General features: G+C 43.3%; 1 protein-coding gene across 1 annotated transcript in view; it reads left to right on the top strand.

Moving 5' to 3' along the window:
• Window positions 1–393: 393 nt before the first annotated feature.
• Window positions 394–21,753, top strand: part of LOC147034933 (vomeronasal type-2 receptor 1-like) — a 93,891-nt gene continuing 72,531 nt past the window's right edge. Inside the window, exons 1-2 of the mRNA XM_085859447.1 lie at window positions 394–651; window positions 13,299–13,572. Of these exons, the coding sequence (XP_085715573.1) occupies window positions 397–651; window positions 13,299–13,572 (529 nt within the window). The 5' untranslated portion in view covers window positions 394–396. The remainder of the gene's footprint in view (window positions 652–13,298; window positions 13,573–21,753) is intronic.

Here is a 21,753-nt window from a genome sequence, read left to right as displayed (position 1 = left end):
AACTTTTGTTATGGACATTTTTACTTCATCCTGTTAGAAGCAATCGCTGTAAGTTTCCTTCTGGGCAACAACGCAGTGGAATAACAGCACTCGGAGATATCATGGCTGGGGGCATATTCCCCATACATTTTGGAGAAGAAAACAAGAAAGAAATTTTGAACATGCCTCCTCAATATCATGGCTGTCTTCAGTAAGACACTTCTGATTGAACCATATCTGTTTATATAGTGCACACTCTGATTTGTGTCAAGTGCACATCAATTTGTTGTTTGTTTGCTTTGTTTTTTCACACAAAGGATGCGTTCTGTGAATTTTTGTCTCATCTGATGCCGTTTGCTTTATCTGATGCTGCATGATCGTTGATTTATTTTTTACAGCATTTCATATACAGGTCTCATGCAAGCAATGATCATGGTTTTTGCTATAAATGAAATAAATATGAAGACATCTCTCCTGCCGAACATCACAATTGGTCATGTCATATATGATTCCTGCCTTGGATTACCGAAAACAGTTGAAGCAACATTACAATTCATGCAACAGGAATCGGATGCAAATACATCCTGTCTTTACCAAGTTGTAATTGGTCCCTCATCATCTATACTTTCTGTGATATCAGCTCATTTACTGGCACTTTCTTTTGTTCCTCAGGTAAGAATGGAATGAAGTATTTGTTTCTTCATTCATAAAAAAAAAATTCATGGAATACAAGAATTGGGGACAAAATAGTCAAATTAAACAAATCGTTATGATTGTCACATCATCCAAAATATCTACTGGTATACAGATGATGCTTTTTGCTTATTAATAAATCCCTTAACTAATGGTCTCATTACCTCTACCACCGAAGGTGGATGGAGGTGATGTTTTCACTCTTGTCTCTGTTTGTCTGTTTGTTTGTGAACAGGATATCTCAAAAAGTTGGGGACCAATTCGGACGAAATTTGGTAGAGAGCTGGGGAATGTGACGTAGATGAAATTATTAGATTTTGGTGACGATACAAATCTGGATGTGGATCTGAGAATTTTTTTTGTGATTTTTCACTATTGAGAAATGTGGCCGAAAACGACATATAGGAAGATTTCTGAAAAATTTGGGGATGGATTTAGCCAAAAATTGGTGGGCAGGTTGGGTATGGAACGTGGAAGAATAAGTTCGATTTTGGTGAAGATCTGAATCCGGATCCAGATACGAGAATTTTTTAAGTGATTCTTCGCCATTGAGTGATCAGGCTAAAATGATATAGCACAATATCTGAAATCTTATCAAGCGAAAACGATATTGCACAATATCTGAAAAAGTTATGGACTGACAAAACTTGGTAAATTAGTTGGTTAGGTGACAAGACCAAGCCGATTAAATTTTAGTTCAGGTCCGAATCCAGATCTGGCCTATCAGTGGGATACAAACGGTAAACTAATCAGCCTGGCAGAGGTATGTCCTCAACCAAATGCCCGATCTTGTTTCATGTTTTTTGAAACAAGTAAATTTAATTTCACCTTTCCAAATCATACCATATTTTTACTTGAGGATAAAAAGACAGCACTAACTATAGGAATGTCATTGGCCTATTACCAGTTACCACCACCATCAAAGGTGGATGGATGATATGTTTTCACCCCTGTCTGCCTGTTTGCAAAAGGTTTTGGTTGGATTTGGCCAAAATTTGGTGAACAGGTTGGTTATATGATAAGCAGGGTGAGATTTGTAAAATTTCCAGTGAGAGGGATAAAACTGACAAACTTCATGTTTTTTTTTTTTTGTTATTTCTTACTTTTACAAGTTACAAGCTGCACATAACAATTGCGACATAAAGCTTAAAAGTCACATTACCATTAAAATATATCTCCAATACAATTACCACACTGAAAAAAAAAAGAAATGAAAAAATAATCTTGGAATGATTTCAGCTTCACATGTACAGATTAAAAACTTATTTCCACTTAAATCAGTTTGGCAGGATAATAAAGTATGTGTATATACTAGTGCATGCCCATACATGCGTGCACATATGTGTGTGGCCGTACGTGCCAAGCGAGCAGCTCGTTCTTCATCCGTTTCAGCTGCACGACGCCTTGTCACACGCATAGCATCGCGTGTCAAGCAAGCAGCTCGTTCTTCATCCGTTTCTTCTGCACGACGCCTTGCCTCGCGTTCAGTGTTGTCTGCCAAGCGAGCAGCTCGTTTTTCATCCGTTTCAGCAGGATGACGCCTTGTCATGCGCGTTGCGTTGTGTGTCAAGTGAGCAGCTCGTGCTTCGTTAGATTCCATTGCGCGTGCATGATGTGCAGCTTCCTTCCTTCGCTGTCGTAAACGACGACTGGATTGGGGCATTGTGCTTAAGAAAATAGAGAAAGAAATCGAGAAAGTACAGAATCGAGAAAGAAAGAATACAGTAAGTCGATTAATCGATTAAAAAAAATCGAGAAAGAATACAGTAATCGTCACTGACTGCATTGGGGCCTTATGTTCAAGAAAATCGAGAAAGAAATCGAGAAGGAAAGAATACAGAAAGTCAGTAAGTTGATAAATCGAGAAAAAATCAAGAAAGAATACAGTACTCGTCACGATCCGGAAGTCCAGAAGTTAAGTCCTCACTGTCCGGAAGTTCGCATATCGCAGTTACGAATATGGAATAGGCAAAGCCTAGAAGTGAACGTAGAATTATTCTTCCATTCGCTTCTTAAATATATCAAATTAAAGTCTTTCTGCTATGAAAAAAATAGATATTACCTCAACATAACCTTCACAGCAACAACTACACCACCTAGAACAGGATCTCATCTGAAAAAATAAATATTACCTCAACATTACCTTCACAACAACAACTACACCGCCTAGAACAGGATCTCATCTTAAAAAAATAAAAAAAAATCCTCAACATTACCTTCACAACGACAACTACACCGCCTAGAACAGGATCTCATCTAAAAAAAAAATTATTACCTCATCATTATACCTCAACATTCCCTTCACAACAACTGCACCGCCAAGAACAGGATCTCATCTAAAAAAATATAAAAAAATCCTCAACATTACCTTCACAACGACAACTACACCGCCTAGAACAGGATCTCATCTAAAAAAAAAATTATTACCTCAACATTATACCTCAACATTACCTTCACAACAACTACATCGCCAAGAACAGGATCTCATCTGAAAAAAAAATAATATTACCTCAACATTATACCTCAACATTCCCTTCACAACAACTGCACCGCCAAGAACAGGATCTCATCTGAAAAAACATATATATTACCTCAACATTACCTTCACAACGACAACTACACCACCTAGAACAGGATCTCATCTGAAAAAAAAAATTTCCTCAACATTACCTTCACAACGACAACTGCACCGCCAAGAACAGGCTCTCATCCGAAAAAAAAATTTCCTCAACATAACCTTCACAACGGCAACTGCACCACCAAGAACAGGATCTCATCTGAAAAAAAAATTTCCTCAACATTACCTTCACAACTACAACTGCACAGCCAAGAACAGGATCTCATCTGAAAAAAAAAATTTCCTCTACATTACCTTCACAACGACAACTACACCACCAAGAACAGGATCTCATCTGAAAAAAAAAATTTCCTCAACATTACCTTCACAACGACAACGACACCGCCAAGAACAGGATCTCATATAAAAAAAGCGAACATAGTATTCTTCTTACATTCGCTTCTGACTTTACCTATAACTTGTTCAAAACTGTATACGCAATTTCCGGTTACTTCGGCCTGGATTTGGGATGAGCGATCAAATAACGTAAATCACGATAAAAAATATTTTTGGATGATGCAGGAGATATCTTTATTAAAATCAGTGGAGGAAATATACACCATGTCTGATATTATTTGGGTCTTACATGTCTCCGACGATGCCTTTATCTCCCGGCATGCATCATTCCCCATGACAAAAACCGGAAACAAAAAAAAAAACCAGAAACAAAAAAAAACCGGAAGCAAAAGGGTCATAGCCAACCACACGGATTCCAAATTGCCAGGGTATTGTGTTGTTGTTGTTGTTGTTGTCGTTGTTGTTTCCTATTCTCTCATGTGCACATGTGAAGTAATATTCATGAGATAGAAATAAAACGCAATCGTGTTTATACACCGCACAACGTTTAAAAGAAACCGGAAGCAAAAGGGTCATAGCCAACGACACGGATTCCAAATTGCCAGGGGTATTGTGTTGTTGTTGTTTCCTATTCTCTCACGTGCACGCGTTAAGTATGAAGCTCACTGCCTTTGCTATAATTAGCAATTGAGTTTTAATGGCTAATGATTCAATTAGCACCAACGTATTTTGCCTTTTCAGAATGTCATCGCAAGGAAAAACACAAAGAGAAGAGGGGGGACAAAAAAAAACTTATGTGCAAATTTTTTTTTTACTTCCTGCTTCGCAGCATCCCAGCTAACTCTGATGTTACCGAAATTATACACCATCTAATATGAAAACAATCATAACTTGTAGCATTTTCTATAAATGCTTATAAGTAATCGAGAAATTATTGGAATACACAAAGTCATCATGATCCGGAAGTCCGTACGTTGAAACCCGTAATGGGTACCGCGGTTGATGTTCTCCTCCCCCATCGGCCACGCCCACGCAGCAACATGTCCTGTCATTGGTTGGTAAATAAATGGCCATAACTTGGGAAGTACTTGTCCGATTAATCTCAAACCTTGAAAAGTCACATTCTCAGGTCCCCAGCAATATACCTGGCAAATTTCAATTAGATCAGACCAGTGGTTGTCGAGAAACAGCGGTCACAGACACACAGACACACACACACACACACACACACACACACACACACAAACACAGATTGCTGTAATTATAGATAGATATACCAAAACATATAGAATGAGAATTCCACCGATCTGGATTTCGAGCTTATTTGCCCTCATCAGGATGGCACACGAATAAATATCTAATCAATGATGACCACATTTGTTGTTTACACATCAGACGCACATCTTGACTCATGGTGAGCAACACCACAGATTATGTCTCACAGTAAAACTGCATAATATGCAGAGAACAACCATGGTCTGCCACCCAGACGAATGTTCCTGCTAATACAAACCATTCAATCTCAAGGAACTTAATGTAATCAGCAGGAAAATCTAAACATGTGGAGTGTGACAAGCACGCCAACAACCCCATTTGACACAATCCAACACCAAAGTGATGCATCCAATGTAGAGGCCTCGACCCAGTGACTATCAAACAGACAAAGAGTAAATGGTTGACATCAGTTAAACATCAAACGGAGCCATCAATCTGGATTTTAGGCATATTTGCTCTCACCAAGATGGTACACCAAGAGATATCCAACAAATAACGACCACATTCATCATTTATACATCAGATGCATTCCCTGACTACGATGGTGAATATTGCCGCAAATTATGTCTCATACGGTAAAACCACATAATCCACACAGAACAACAACCCTTCTGCCACTCACATGATTGTTCCTGCCAATGCAAACCATGATTAGATTTTGGTGAAGATCCGGATCTGGATCTGGATCTGGATTAAATAAATTTTATGTCATTCTTCACCATTGAGTGATTGTGTCAAAACTGATTATATGGCAAGATATCTCAAAAAGTTAGAGAATGATTTGGCCAAAACCTGGCAGACATGTTGGGTGTATGGCAAGGACGAATTGATTCATTTTGGTGACGATCAAGATTCTGTTCTGGATTCAAATGATTTTTGAAGTGATTTTTCCCCATTTCTAGATGGGCTAAAGACAATATTTTCTATGGTATTTTAAAAAGTTGTGGACAGTTTATGACAAAACTTGGTGGATGAGTTGTGTTGGTGAAAATAACAAGCCAGTTATATTTTGGTTATTGATGTGGCTAAATGGTCCGGATGCAGATCCAGGCTGGCAGTGGTACATACTGTTCAGCTTTGTGGAGGTATGTGCTTGAATGAGTGCCGTTCTAATTAGTGATGGCCTCATACCCGTCAGCGCATTGCAGCAAAGTAGTGTTGTCATGGCAGTTTCTGTCCATACAATCATTCATACATTAAGTTAATAGTTTTGTCTGATATCTCAGAAACTCGATTTATCGACTCACTGTATTCTTTGATGAAACAAGTCTTATGTTGTCTTCGAGATGTATATGTGCCTTATTGAGGTAGATCTCAGGGAATCATGCATCAATATCATCTTACGTGTTGTTACGGACTCAGGGTTTGAGGCTCGCCAAAAGGGGAGGCACTCGGGTCCCTCCTGGACACCCGGTCCTGTGGCCACAGGGCACAGATAACTGTACGCACCAGCGGTGGTTGATTGGCACAGCGAATCCTGGCAGTTACACTACCTTGTGTGATACCTTAACTGTGGATGGCTGAACAAAGGGGGTCTCGTCCCCTCAACACACAGCCGGTTTACTGTCGAGCGATACAGTGTGTACATTGGCTAAAAAGAGCAAATTAGTGGGGCAGAACTTCCCAGCTAAACCTTTTGCACCATGCACGTGCTTTGCCTTGCACAACCTTGCCTTCACTAAACTCACATGATTGCAGTCCACTTCAAGGGACCGCATCCTCTCCAGCTGTGCCTGGAGGATGTTTTCCTGACCCTTACATCGGGTCTCAATATATTCTACGAGCTTCGTCGAGCTTAATTTATTCTACCCTCCCCTAGATTTCAATTTGTTCCTCTTTTACTTGATTTGTTTGATCCTCTATCTGTTTTATCTCCCTTTCTGCACCTGGTACTTCCTTTTTGCTTTCTTAAGACCCTTTTTGGTGTTTTCATCATGTTCTATTAGCGGTTAGTCATTTGATTATTTCTCGATTCCCCGTTCCTATTTTCTGTCCCATTCCCTTTACCTTCTGTGTTATCTCGTCATTCTTTTGTCTTACATTGTCTTACACTCGTTGTCTTACATTCTTTTTTTACTGTGAATAATTGCCAATTCGTTTCCTTCAGGGCCTGTTTCAATGATTTTACCACATTCGTGTTCTGACCAATTTGAATATTTAATTGTTCCTGTCCTTTTGTTCATTCCGTCACTCCTCATCTGAGTCTGTCTACCTCTTTTTCAACCTCCTTAATTCGATTTGTTCCCTCCGTGATTTTGGTTGGCACTACATCCTTACCCGGCTCCATCACAGTCCAAACACTGTCCACTGTCGCCTTTACTTCGTTCATCTCTCCTTGCACTGCCTCAATCCTTGTCGTCACTTCTTGAACCATCACCCCCATAACAGCCTTAACCTATAGCAGCCTTGCCTTCAGCCTCTGTTGTCCCACCTTTAACTTGGCCAGCCCAACATCCATTTTGCTGCACAGAACATTCATATCCTTCCTCATTTCATCGCCCATTTCCTTCATTGTATCACCCATTTCCTTTGTATTCAACACCATTTGTGCCATAACTTGCCTCATGGTGCTGAATTGTCATTACCACATAGTGGTTACCTTGGGCTAACATGAGATGGTCCCTTCAAGAGGGTGCCTGGAATGTCCTCTCCCAAAGAGAGGATGATTACCTGTCTCTGTTATCATCTGAGCTCAAGCATTTGAACATCGGTATTGCAGCACTCTCTGAGGTTCTGAGACCGAACAGTGGCAAGATCATGGTGGGTGGTTACACCTTCTATTAGTCTAGTCACTCTGATGTATACCATGTCCAAGGAGTTGCTGTAGCTGTGTCCAACCAGCTGACTCCAATGATAATTGAGGTAACACTGTTCAAAGAGCGCATTTTTAGATGAAGGACTCGTCATGCCTTGGGTGTCGTTTCCCTGGTATTTGAATATGCTCTGAATGAGGCAAGTGATCTCACAGTGAAGGATTCATTCTCTGCCACGCTTGAGTCTGTGGTTGATCATTTCCCCAAGCGAGATACTCTTCTTGTCTTGGGGGATTTCAATGCATCGACTGGAACTGATAGGGAGGTTTATGAGACATGTATTTGTCCCCATGGGTATGGAACTGTGAACCAGAATAGCACAAAGTTCCGTGACTTTGCAAGAAGTCATGGACTGAGGGTGGCTGGTTCATGGTTTCAGAGCCCACAGGCTCATCACTGGACTTGATATTCCAATACTGGCGGTGTGGCAAAGAAGATTGACCATGTGCTCGTTGATGGTTGCTGAAGGATGATCCAGAACTTCAGGGTCTGCCAGATTCCTCAGTTCCTCAACACTGACCAAAGTGTTGTTGTTGCAATGCTGAAGTTTCAGCTTAAATCCAGGAGAATGGTACCATCCCAGCCTCGGCTGGATGTTGGCAAGCTCAAGGATGAGAGGGCAACTGAGGAGTTTGCCAATCAGGCTGAGTGGAGATTTAGGGTGTCTGGATGCTTTGGGGGATCCTGAAGAGTTGTGGAGTGCCATCAAGACCACCATCCTTGATGTTGCTGGTGGATGTCTTGGAACTCACTGAAGGGTGAAGAAGAATTTTGTCTCTCAAGGGACACTGGATACCATTGACCACAGTCACAGGGCCAGGCTGATTGGCAGAGCTGAGCTGTTCAGGTAGCTGAGGCATAAAACTGTACGTGCACAAAGGGTGGACAAGGAGGCCGATGTGCGAGGAATCTGTGAGGGGTAGAGCATCACCTGTGGTCATGTAATTCTCGTCCTGCTTAGAGGGGAATTCACGTATTGCATTCCACAAAACCCATCCATCGGTGCACTGCAGTTAGAGGAGAGGGTGGAAGGCTCTTGACAGAGGATTCCTCAGTGAATGCCCGCTGGGCCGGTTAATTTGAGCGGCTGTACCAGGCTGATCCACCAGCTGTTGAGTTTGAAGTCATGAGTGTTACAATCTCAATTGCTGACCCTCTAATCAACTATGGCCCATCTTCGATTGAAAAAACACAGGCTGCGGTGAACTAGTTTTAAGAGGTGAAGCTCCAGGGATTTGTGGCATCCATGCTGAACTTTTCTAGGCTGGTGGAAATGCTGCACTCCTCTCATTGCATGTACTTCTGTGCTCTGGCTGGAACATAGGAATCATCCAACTGACTGAAAGAGGGGCCTTGTTACCCCTCTCTGGAAAGGAAAAGGTTATCGCCAAGACTGCAACAACTTCCGAGGGGTGATGCTGCTCTCAGTGCCGGGCAAGGTCTGTGCTCGGATAATTATTGAGGGGGTTCGCCAACATCTGCTTGAGAACCAGCATCCAGAGGAGTCAGGCTTTACACCAAAGAGGTCAACGATTGACTGTATCCTTGCTTTTCGGGTCCTCACCGAATGCAGATGAGAGTTTTGACAGGTTGCTGCTTGTAGCCTATGTGAATCTCTGTAAAGGGTTTGATTCAGTGAATCGGGATGCCCTCTGGAGGATTCTTGGTCTTCGTGGGGTGGCACCAAAACTGATCGATCTGATGTCTGAACTATGCAGAATTCTGGTCCTGAGAGTGGTGTGAGATGTGGTGATACCATCTCTGACTTATTTCCAGTTGTTACTGGAGTTCAACAGGGGTGTGTATTGGCCCCCACTCTTTTCAGCACATGTAGGGACTGGATTCTGAGGAGGATATCAGATAGATCAAGCTGTGGTGCATCGTTTGGGAATGTCAAGATCTCTGACCTTGACATTGCAGATGATGCAGTCATCTTTGCGAAGAATCTCGATATCCTGGAGGTATCCCTTGAGGTGCTGAATGAGAAGTCATAGCCATTGGGATTACGGGTTTTCTGGGTAAAAACTATGATCCAGGCTTTCAATAACATATTGGATGCTTCTGTTCTCCTGTACCTGTTTCTGGTGAGGATGTTGAAGTCACAGAGAGATTCACTTAGTTTGGCAGTAATATTCATGTCTCTGCTGGCTATGAGCCAGAGGTCAACAGATGTCTGGGTCGGGCCTGGGAGTCATGCATTCACTGGATCATGGGCTGCGGCACTGCTCATTCCTGTGCGGGAGGATGAAAGTCCGAGTCTTCAGGTCCTTGGTGCTTGCAGTCTCGCTCTATGGATGTGAGGCTTGGACTCTGACCAGGGATCTGAGACAGAGACGAAATTCCTTTGGTACCCGGTCTCTTCGGAGAATCCTTGGCTATCGCTGGTCAGATTTTGTGTCCAATGAGCTGTTGCTGAGAGACTCAAATGAGATTTGTTACCTGCATAGTCCGTGAGCGTCAGCTGTAGCTATATAGACAGGTGGCTAATTTTCCTGATGCTGATCCTGTTCACCAAATTCTCTCAGCGAGGAGCCCAATGAGTGAAAGGCCAATGGGCTGACGACGTACCTCGTGGTTGCAGCAGGTTCATCAGCTTCTCAAAGAGATGGGGATGGGCCAGGCATCTCTCCTGGGTATGGCCAGATCGAGGCCCCTGGAACACCGGCAGAAAGTGGACGCAGTGATGCGCTGCTCTGGCACATGCTCCCATACCTGACTGGACCCGTCAATAGTGAAGAATCACTTTTTAAAAGTTTTTTTAAATTCTCATATCTGGATCTTCACAAAAAATTAATCAATTCGTTCTTGTTACACACCCAACCTGTCCACCAAGTTTCGTCCAGATCCATCAACAACCTTTTTTGATGTCATGTTATATATTATTTTAACCCCATCAGTCAATGGTGAAGAATCAGTTGAAAACTTAAACTCCAGTATCCAGATGTGGATCTTCACCAACATGGAAACAATTTATTCGTGTCGAACATATAACCTGTCCAACAAATTTCAGCTGAATCCATCTGTAACATTTTGAGATATCCTGCTCACAGACAGATAGACAGACAGTGGTGAAAAGACAACCTCCATCCACCTTCGATTGTGGAGGTAAAAATATGACCGCTTGTCCTGAAGCTCACCTTTATCCTTGGACTCCCTTTGACCCTGATTTTTTTTTTAATGCCATGAACAAACTTTAGTACATCACAGTTGATGAAGGCTGTGGTCATTTTATTGAAATTGTGTGTGTAGTTTCAGAGAAGAGACGAAATATCTATTTTGGGGGGGGGGGCGGTCAAAAACGCCTCCATCGACCCCCTTAATGAGCGCGTATTTTTATGCGTTCAATATACCTTCGTTGGGCTTCAGATATGAAGCCAAGTTTCATCAAAATCATGTGTTTGGTTCAAGGAATAATTACTGAAGTGTTGACGGAATGACTGACTGCCTGACTCACTCACTCAAGGCCCTGTCACACCTTGACATTTTAGCCAGCGTATGCCGACGTATGAAAAATTTGGCGAATTCCCTGGCACACGTCGAATACGTTATGGGTAAGTTTTGTATACGTTAAGAGCACGCTGAAGCATGCTGGCATACGTCGTGGTACACCAAACTCGTCGACAAATTTTGGGCATGCTCAAAATTTCTCAACGTGCTCGGCGTATGACTCACACGTTCTGCATACGCTGGCAATACGTTGTAGGCACGTTATGCGTTTGTTGACACACGTCGACACACGTTACTTGTAAGTTACTCATAAGTCGAAATACGTCGAGGTAATATCTGGCGTACCCGAAACTTATTTCTAACCTATGAGTAACGTGCTTGGAACCAATGTGTAACATATCTCCAACATATATTGACGTATGTCGACGTATTTGACATCTTCCGGATGACCACAGCACTTAGTGAACTTGTTTCTAACTTACAGCTACCGTATAATGGCGTATTGGCAGTGTTTAGGGGAATTGGTATATAAAAATGGGGTTCACAGGAGGAACCCGTCAGTGTTCCAGACTCCATGTTGAGTGGATGCCAATGTGAGTAGTATCAGTAGTTGTAGTAGGTGAGTGTGTCAGTTGTGGTAGTGGTAGTAGGTCCATGTCAGTCATAGTCGGTGAGCGTGATAGGTTGGGTGTGGGTGATGATGGACCCTCCTTTGGTCCGCGTCCACGGCCACGGCCACGGCCAGGAGACTTCTTTGCAGCATTCTTCGAAGTTTTCTTCGGCATGACGGTGATGTTGACATTTCGCTGTCTTGTGCGGGTATGATTTGAATCGTCGAGCAGCAGCCTTATACTAGACTACGCCACGTGATCGTGGGCGATACGCTGCCGCGCACTATGCATGAGTTAGACTATCGTTGGGCATAAGTTGCGAACGCCGACAACACACTAAGCATTCGTTGGTATAAGATATCTAAAAGTTATCGAAACGTTCTGTGTATGTTACTAATACGTTCTGCGTATTACATGTCCAACACGTTATTATACGCCCAAAACTGAAAAAAACAACAATAGTTCAGCGTTCGCCAACGTTTTAGATCAATTTTGATACGTTGCCATATGCTGGCTAAATCGTCAAGGTGTTACAGGGCCTTCACCTAAGGACACTGCTCTTTCACATAAGCTCTCCGGATTAAAGTCGAGGTGAGCTAATAATTCAAAATTTTGAAAAGTTTTATTTATTGCACTTTAACACATTGACTGAAGCATCATGGTATGTGCCACTCCCATTTTCCAAGTCAAGTCTGCATGTGGATATACTTTATTTTCAAATTTTACCTTTCTATGAACAAATCTAAGTTCATTTATTATTAAATGGTGGGGAAACCCAACGTCATAAGAAAACTCGTAGCTGGGACAAGATTTTCAATTGTGTTTGCCAGGTACGAGTTATCTCATCGTGTGAACAAAGAGATAGATAGTGGTGAAAACAACCTTGGTACACCTTTGGTGGTGGGGGTAATTAATGATGTTAATTATTGGTTCAATTGTTCATGTGGAGAGGAGTAAAATATCGATATAATACAGACGTATCAAGAAGATTGAAAATCTAAACTGATGCTTAATTAAAGTGCAATTACTGACCATTTCAAAGTTTCTTTTTTGACTTCTCAACTTCGCTCAATTTTGATTTCAATTTGCAGCATCAACCAGTGTTATTCTGAACTTTAAGATATTGAAGTGAAGTTGTTATTCTGATCTTAACTTCACATAATACAACCGAATGGAGTCCATTACTCACAAAAAAACCCTTCACAATTTAAGGTCCTGACATCGAAATGACTGACTTGTCGACAATGATTCGGGTTTCTCTTGAGATTGCCGTGAATTCAAGATCATCAGTTGGCCTCGCTGGGATTCAAAACCCCAACAAATCTGTTCACATCGAGTATACCAACATCCACTGATCAGTTCCTGAACGTTTCCCGACAATGAATCAACTAGTTTTGCATTAACAACTCAATTAATAGACACAAAATGGGATAACATTGATCGATAAGGAATTATTACAGAAGTAAATGGGTTCTTCTTTTTTCTTCTTTACATTCTTCTTATTTCCAGTGAATTACCATGAATGCAATATTATATCATACAAGTAATTTATTCTTCCTCTTGCAGATAAGCTATGCTTCAACCTGTAACTGCTTCAGCGACAAGTCACGTTTCCCATCTTTCTTGCGCACAACTCCAACTGCATATCACAGTGTTCGAGCCATTGTTGGGATGGTTCAGCACTTTGGGTGGCTCTTTGTCGGATCCATAGCAGTGGATGATGATTTTGGACGAAGTGGACAAGTCCAGTTTGTGGAAGAGGCAGAACAAGGTGGCACGTGTATTGCTTTCCAAGAGTTTCTTCCAAGTGTGGAAGATGCAAATGAAATGCAGTACCTTGGTAAGCAAATATTTTGAATGACTCTTTTGTTTTACTGATATGTATCAATTCCGAGCATGTTTGACACCTGAAAATGTGAATAGGTTGATACCTTGGTGACTCAGTGAGGGATTGTGGTGGAGGTGGGATGATGGAGTTAGGAGGAGTGGTGTTGTGTTTCGAAAATGGGTGAGGAATGAGGATGCAGATGGTAAGGGTTATGGAGTAAGTGGGAATGGGTTGAGGAGCAGGTGTGAAGGGGCTGGGAAGAAGGTGAGATGAGGTGGTGGACATATGGGTAGGGGGTAGACCTGAAGAGGAAAAAGCAATCCAGAAGAAAAATTGGGAGAGAAGTATGTTCGCATTTGTCCACATTTATTGCAACTCTGATTACATATCTGAATACCAATGTCAGCAATGCATTCACGAGCATCATGGGTTGAAGAGCTGGGGTACTGAATGCTTGGTAATACCTGGATGGTGGAGAAGGTGTCTTCCTCAGAATGGGGAAGAGAAAACACTCTGAGCATGCATGCATGGTGGTACAATGAGAAATATGGTTGGCTTGTTTACATTTACATCTGAATTTCAGACAGCTCTCAATTCGACCTTTCCTTCATACCTTGTCTAAAAAATCCATCTCTTACAAAGTTTCTTCTCTCCATTCTCTTAATTCGCCTTCATTGCATCCCTCATTCTTTCATTCCTCAATAAATGTCTTTCATCGAATTTCTGAACGGACAAAAATTAAAAACCCCAGTTTGCTTTGCATGTTCGCTTTCCAGCAATCATCATTTTTTTCCAACTTCAGTGCCAAGTCACCCCTCCCTCTCAAAGTAACCATCAAACTCTTCTCCCTCCAAGCTTCTCTCTCACCTTTATCAAAAACTCCCCCTCACCTTTCTCCCTCAACCCTCTCCACTCACCCTTCTCCACAAATTCACCACCCTCACTCAAACTACTCAAAGTTGCCCCCCTCTCTCATCTACAAAGATGCCTCCTTTCCCTGCCCTCTTTCCTCCACCTCATCACTCCACCTCCGCAAATTCTTCCACTGCCTTCTTCCCACTCTCTTATTAATCCCCACTGTACCTCAACCCAGCATCACAGAGCCTTTTCTCCTCCTCATCCGGCCCTGACCCTATCTCTTGTGCATTCCCCCACTCTTTGAAAAACTCTCCTTACATCCCTCCTACTCCCTCATTCTACCCTCCCCCTCCTCTCCCCTGCACCCAAAGCTACCTCCCCCCCCTCTTCATTAACAATGTGGACCTCAAATATCTGGGGCCTTCGCTGAAACCTTATAGATCATTCCATACAAGTTGCCACTGACAAACCAGACATTATCTGCCTTACAGAAACTTTCCTCCCTCATGACGTCAATGACTCCCTCGTATCTCTCTGTGGTTACTCCCTCCTCCCGTATGAAAGAACTGAGCCTCTTCCTGGTGGAGTTGCCCTCTTCATCAAAGATTCTATTCCCCACTCTCCATGCACTGCACTCACTCCCCACACCCCCAGGAATACCTCTGGCTGCGGCTTCCCCTCTACTCCCAAGTCATGTTTATATGTGGACTGTACCATCCACCGAACATTGATGACTCCATTTACACCTCATGATCCGAAAACATGGCCTAACTGCTGTCCACTCATCCCAACTCTCTCTTCCTCATATGTGGTGACTGCAATTGTCATCATGTCAGTTGGCTGGGTGTGGGTACCTCTCTTGCTTTATGTACCCACCTTACCCACTCGCACCCAACTGTCCCTGGACTCTGTCCTTTTCTTCTGGCAAAGGGGAAAGTTTCCTATTAAACCTCGACTCAGATCCTGCAACCAGTCCAGACAGCATCAGCCCAAGAGTCCAAAAAACCTGCTCCTCTGCTCTTGCTCACCCTCTCTCTCTCTGTTCTATTCACCCTCTCATTTGCTCAAGGTCATCTGCCATCTGCTTGGAAATCAGTAAATATTATCGCCCTGCATAGAAAAGGTGCAAAAACAGATCCCTGCAACTTCAGACCAATCAGCCTTCTCTCAAACATGAGCAAGGTTATGGAATCCATCATCACTTCAGACATTAAGGCCTTTCTTTTCTCCAATATGCCTGCTGTTGGCTTAATGGTTGGGGTGGTAGACTTTGGATCTGAGGGTCCTCAGTTCAAATCCCACTCAGCTGTTGAATTAATACCAAATGGGGTGAACTCGGCCTGTCGTCTTTCCAAGGTCGGCAAAATGAGTGCCAGCATGCTGGTATCCTGAGTCGGAGTGGCGACCTGTCCAAGATTGCGGCAAATAACCAAGGAGACTGCTTAAGCAGCACCAACGCTCTGCACAGAGTATGGTCCCAATCTCCTCCTCTCCAATGGCTTGATTTCCGATCAGCAATTTGATTTCACACAAGGTCTCTCCACCCTGGATATGCTGCCTCTGCTCTTCCAAAAGTGGATGGAGGTACACAATGCCAGACATGAAATCAGAGCAATATCCCTCAACATATCACATGCTTTTGACACGGTCTGGCACCCTGTCCTGCTTCACAAAGTCTCTTCTGATGGCAATCAAGGCCATCTCCACTAATGGCTCGCAGCCTTCCTCTCCTGTCACAGCCAACGTGTGGCTCAAAATGGAGTTCTCTCATCCCTTCTTCCTGTCCAAGCTGGAGTTCCTCAAGGCAGCATTCTGGGCTTTGTTCGTTTTCTGGTTTTAATCAATAATCTCTCCAACTCTCTGGAAAATCCTCTTTATATCTTTGGTGATAACTCCACCCTCTGTTAAACCATCTGTCCCCCCCCCCCCGCCCCCGACCGGCAAGCCGCAGCTTCTTCGCTCTTTGCAGATCTGGATAAAATCACGAACTGGTCCAACACATGGAACATGCCTTTCAATCCTGAAAAATCTCACACTCTCAAAATGTCTCTCTGCAAGGACTGTTTGGAACCCCCCCTCCCCCCCCATCTACTTTCTCTGCAGCCCACTGGGAGAAGTCTTTTCTTTCAAGCTTCTGGGACTCACTATCTGCCATGATATTTCCTGGGAAAGCCACATTTTCAACCTGGCCTCCAAAGCCAGTTGATGACTGGGAATCCTTCATTGTGCAAAGTCCTTCCTCGGCCCACCTGAGCTCCTGACCACATACAAAGCTTTCGTCTGCAGCCTGATGGAGTTCTGCTTTCCCCTTTGGGCTGGTGCTCCTGCCTCTCACCTTTCTCGGCTTCGCGCTGTGGAAACCAAGTCATTTCGGATCGTTGTTATCTCCCGTGATGAAGGTGTGCCTTTGGCCCTCTCACTCTCTCACCACCAGCAGGTTGGTGGTCTTTCTGTCTTCTTCCGTCTCCTATTTGATCTCGCCCCCCCCCACCCCTGCTCTGTCTGTGAAATGCCCCCACCATATTTCCGCAGCGTTCCCAAGGTCCGCCAACAATCCCCTTCTGGTAAAACAACCAAAATCACGAATCACTGCTCACCTTCACTCTTTCATTCCTCTTTTTTCCCACCTTTGGAATAAACTCCATCACTCTGCTCAATCCCATTCTTCTCTCCAGGCCATCTATACAGCTGTTCCCCACCACCTCTCATCTTCCCCCATCCAAAACCTCGATCTTTTCTTCACCCGTTAATCCACGCCAAACCCACCTCTTTCAAATTCCCTGCTTTCCTTCCTGAAAGTCCTTGTAATATCTATCTTATATACCCCATGGTCCCCGCCCCATTCCTCTCCCTTCCTCAGATCTCCTTATGTCTCTGTTCCCCACTGTATTGTCCTTCCCACTCCCGCCCCTCTTCTCTCACTCTCCCCACCCCCCATGCTGTGCGTTGTGTGTTTGCTCTCGTATGAGCCTCGACAAGGTATACAAATAAAATAGATGGCTCTTTGGCATCACCACTTGTGGTCATGGAAGTAATGTGCAACATTTGGAAATATTTCATCTTGTCGTTGTTGAAGAGCTGCAACTGTTTTCCCTATGTTGTTCATCGAGATAGTCACATCTTGATTTTCAGATACCATGGCTCCATTTCTTAGTTTGAGCAGGCTTGCAGCAAAATCCACAGCAGATGTATCACCTGTTCAAAGGACTTGCATGTTGGTCATTTGAGTCGCTGAATGTTGTTCCAAATGTACGAGGCTTTGTGGCAGGCCTGCAGTTCATCAGGTTTGGTTCCATGTGGAATGACTGGAAATCTGTCGAAAATCCCCAGCCAACTCCAGTCACTCCACCCAAACTTCGATGATTATGTCGAAGATCTTGCATGGCACGATAAAGAGCCTCAAAGGTGGCTTTGTGAGACATTGTACACTCATCAGGAACAATGAGCCAGCACTTCTGCACGAGTTTTGCTTTGTCAGTGCATCTGCCAAAGTTGCAGGTTGGTGCCTCCATACTATCCAGATTTGAGGGTAACTTGAAGAGTGAGAGAACTGCTCTTCCTACTGTTCACAGTGTGGCTGCAATGGCTGATGATGCCACTGCAAGGGCAATCATGTTTCTCTGCCGGACTTTTGCCAAAAGAAGATTGATGAGAAAAGTTTTGACAGTTCCACCAGCAGCATCCAGAAAGAAAGTGCCACCACTCCCATTGATAACTGCTTGTGTAATCTTATTGAAGGCTTCTCTTTGGTCTGGAACCAGACATGACTCATTCTCCTTCATGTATTAAGAAAACTGTTCCATGTTTTAGTTGGTCTCTCTCAAAATTTCATATGTGAGCTCATTGTCATTGTGTTATTGAGGATGAGGAAGGTGAAAATTTTTGAGGTCAGAGCCACTCAAAGCCTTGTTCTTGTCTTCAATGATAATGACGGCTTGATTGAAGATGGCATCACTGTCGTTCAGTTGCTGGATAGGATTTTGCACTTCTGCATGATGCAAAATGTCCTCCACCAGATTCTCCTTGTGGTTGTCCCAAGGTGTTGAGGATTTAACATTGCACATGTCTTCAACATGATGGCAAACAGGTTTCGCAGCATCCATGGTGATCGAGTTGTCGCTGCCTCCTCCAATGTGCTATTCCAGTGTGTATCATCCTCCAGGAGTCCTCTGAGCTGGCAAGCAGGTATGTAAGTTTCACAGATTGTTGCATTCACTGTTCACAAGTCCTCAAAAGATGTTGGATCTTTGACCTCATTCAGAAGCAGTCTCAGGTCAAAGCATTCAAAATGATTAGGATGGACAGTGTACACATGGCTAAGTACGTCACTGGCTTTGATGCCTGTCTGGTCCAGTTTGTTATGCTTTCTGGCGAGCCCACTTCTTGCTGCCAACAATCCATGTGTCGTACTTGGGTATCTGATGATACAACAGTGTGATAGCAAATTCATCATCCCGGCAGAGATTAAAGAATGCAGTGAGAGTTGTGTCTTGTGGACTTGGGTATGCTCACATACATTCTCCTCAGTGAAGTACACTCTCTGGCTATTCTGAAGGTGCAAAATGAGATGAACCACAGTGTGATGTCGCTCATGAATTGGGAAGTTCAGGATCTGCCTTCTTTGCTGCTGATGTATCTTCCCATTTCATATTGCCAAACCTCATCATGCACAGTCCCATCCATCATCACGCCAAATACAGCCGTGTCAGATCCTGTGTTGACAAACTTGCACACATATTTGATGGATTTCACAGAGTGGCAGTACTCCACATTGATGTGTGCATTGAATAGCCACGTGAGGTGTGAACATTATGGAACCTGTTGTCAACTTCAACCTCACAACCACGAACTTTGATGGTTGTTGTGAATCCAACATGTTTTGGTTTTCTCCGACGATACAGTGGGTAAACATCTTGTCCAGTCTGTGTCTCTTTCAGAAGATATCATGGAAACCTTTTTGTGTATCTGGTATATTTCATGCATGCTGAGTTTGGATTGATGCTTCCACAGGAACCATGCACTATCTGGGTATTGACAGTGCTGAACAGAATTGGATAAATGTCTGGGTTTGGAAGTTTAGCACTGATGACATCATCCACTCTGTGCACATGAAGTTCATCTTGAAGCCAATCAGAATGTGGCCATATGGCAGGCCATGCTTTTCCCACTCAATTGTGTACATGTAGCAATTGATGGCTCCAAAATCTTTCCCTTGGTGATGACATTCATCAATGCCTTCATATTATGTCGGAATACTCTTGCCAGCAAATCATAGCAACGCTGTGGTTTTTGGCCTGGCATCAGCTCATGAGCCACTTCCTCACAAGCGAGATTGCAGATGAAGGTGATGAAGAGATCAGGACGGCCACATTTTCACACATATGTCATGGCATCATGAGTGTGCTCATGCATGTAGTGTGGACCACCTGTGAAACTAGAAGGCAAGATGACCAATTGGACAACATTGGCAGCGTTTCCATCATTGTTCATGGCATCCCTGGCATGAACATAGTTTTCGACTCAGAGTTTTTGTTTTTTTTGTTCAAATGAATCTCAGCCTTTCTGCCTCAATTTTGGCATACATGTCCACAACATATTGCTGGAAAAGATCTATGCAACACAATATGTGGTTGAAATTTCCAGCTCTCAGCATCATCCTGGAGGCATAAAATTCAATGGAAGAAATCTTCTTTTCACTTGGCAGTCCAGATGCTGGGTTTGTTTGTTGCAGTTTCATCTGGCATCCATCATCACCCTGCCAGAATATTAGTGGATGTTGAAGTGTCTCATATGATCAGTGTGTCTCAGCATTTCTCTCGGGAGTCGTTTTTGAGCTGCAGCACAATGTTTTCATTGCCATGTTGTTCACCAGCTTGGATGACAGCCACTTCTAATGTGAAGGGTCCATTGAACCTCATGCTCCCCAGCCAGAGTTTGTTCTGAATGAATGACAATTTTGAACTCTGGTGTCACCTTCTCCATTGCATACTTGAGACTCTGAACATAGTTGTTTTTCTTGTGGAGTATATCTTGAAACAGCCACACCCCTTCCAGCTTTGTTTTATTGATAGTGTTGAAGCATTGTTCAGCCTGCTTCGTATTGTCACTAATGAAGTAGATCTGCAGGAATTTTGGCTCTTCATTTGGTTGTGGCTGTAGTATGCCAATCTGATGATAAACCAGTCCCTGCACTTTAAATGTGGGCATGCAGCCAAATTCTCTGATCTCTTTTGTGGTGCCGAAAGATGTCATGTTGAAGCATTAGTTGTTTCTTCTGATGTTGCTTTGGAAATGACTTGCATTTGGAGTGTTGACTGTCAACAATGTTCGAAGAGGTTCAGGAGGAGCATTAATTTGGAGCAGCCGAACATTGCCACGGTTGCAGCATATCCCTGGAGCTTCTCCAACCCATTTCATCGCATTACAGTGCCTGCAAGTAATTGACATTGAGCCACTCGCATCTATTAGATCAGAAGCATACTCCAAGGCTGGATTGGAGGAGAGTGCAGTCTTCTCTCTTTCTCTCCAGGGCTGGTTCCTGGATGCAGCCATTCTTGTTGCATTTGCATCTCGTCGTATTTTCTGCCCTTCAGGAGTTTCAGCTGCTATGGATGTAGCCATTCCTATTGTGTTTGCCTCTTGTCTTCTTTCTTGCTCTCGAGGAGTTTCAGCTGCTCTGGATGCAGCTTTTGTTGCAGTGTTTTCCTCTCGTCTTCTTTCTTCTCAGGAAATATCTTAAGGAAATATATTAAGTAAACACCCACCGGAAGAGCAAGGATAGTGATGTATTGGGGGCAGGTCTGCTCTTTCAGGCTGGCAGTTCAACTTTTCCATCCAGTTTTTGATCGTGTGTTGTTTTGCCATCCAGCACGAACTTATAATTCAAAATAAATGTGCATTTGTGCTCAGTTCCTATTTATTTATACGTGTTGGGTTGACTTCTGATTTACAGTATATATTTCGTCAGAGCAAAATGTATTGTTGTGGACCTGAGGTCAGGGGTAAGAATATCATGAGGGGAGGGGGGTGGGAAGCTACCTCGCACAGTCTTACCTTCACTGGAATCACTTGGTCACGGTATGCTTTAAGGGAGTGTATCCTCTTACTTTGTTCCTGAAGGAGGTTATCCTGACCCTTACATCGGGTCTCAAGACATTCAACAAGCTCAATCGTAATGTCCTTCACCTTCCCTTCAATTTGAGTTTGCTCCTCTTATACTTGATGTAATTCACCCTTCACCCGTTCCATCTCTCTTTATGTCTCTGTTAATTCCTCCTTTGCTATGTTAAAACACTCTTTGGTCTCATCCTCATGTTTCTTTAATCGCTTTCCCAT

The sequence above is a fragment of the Eptatretus burgeri genome, chromosome 1 (assembly GCF_056783735.1).
Source record: "Eptatretus burgeri isolate ZD-2024b chromosome 1, Ebu_testis_v1, whole genome shotgun sequence".
In the NCBI taxonomy this organism is placed as follows: Eukaryota; Metazoa; Chordata; class Myxini; order Myxiniformes; family Myxinidae; genus Eptatretus; species Eptatretus burgeri.
Note: the sequence above shows the minus strand (reverse complement) of the source record. Positions and strands in the feature narration are given on the sequence as shown.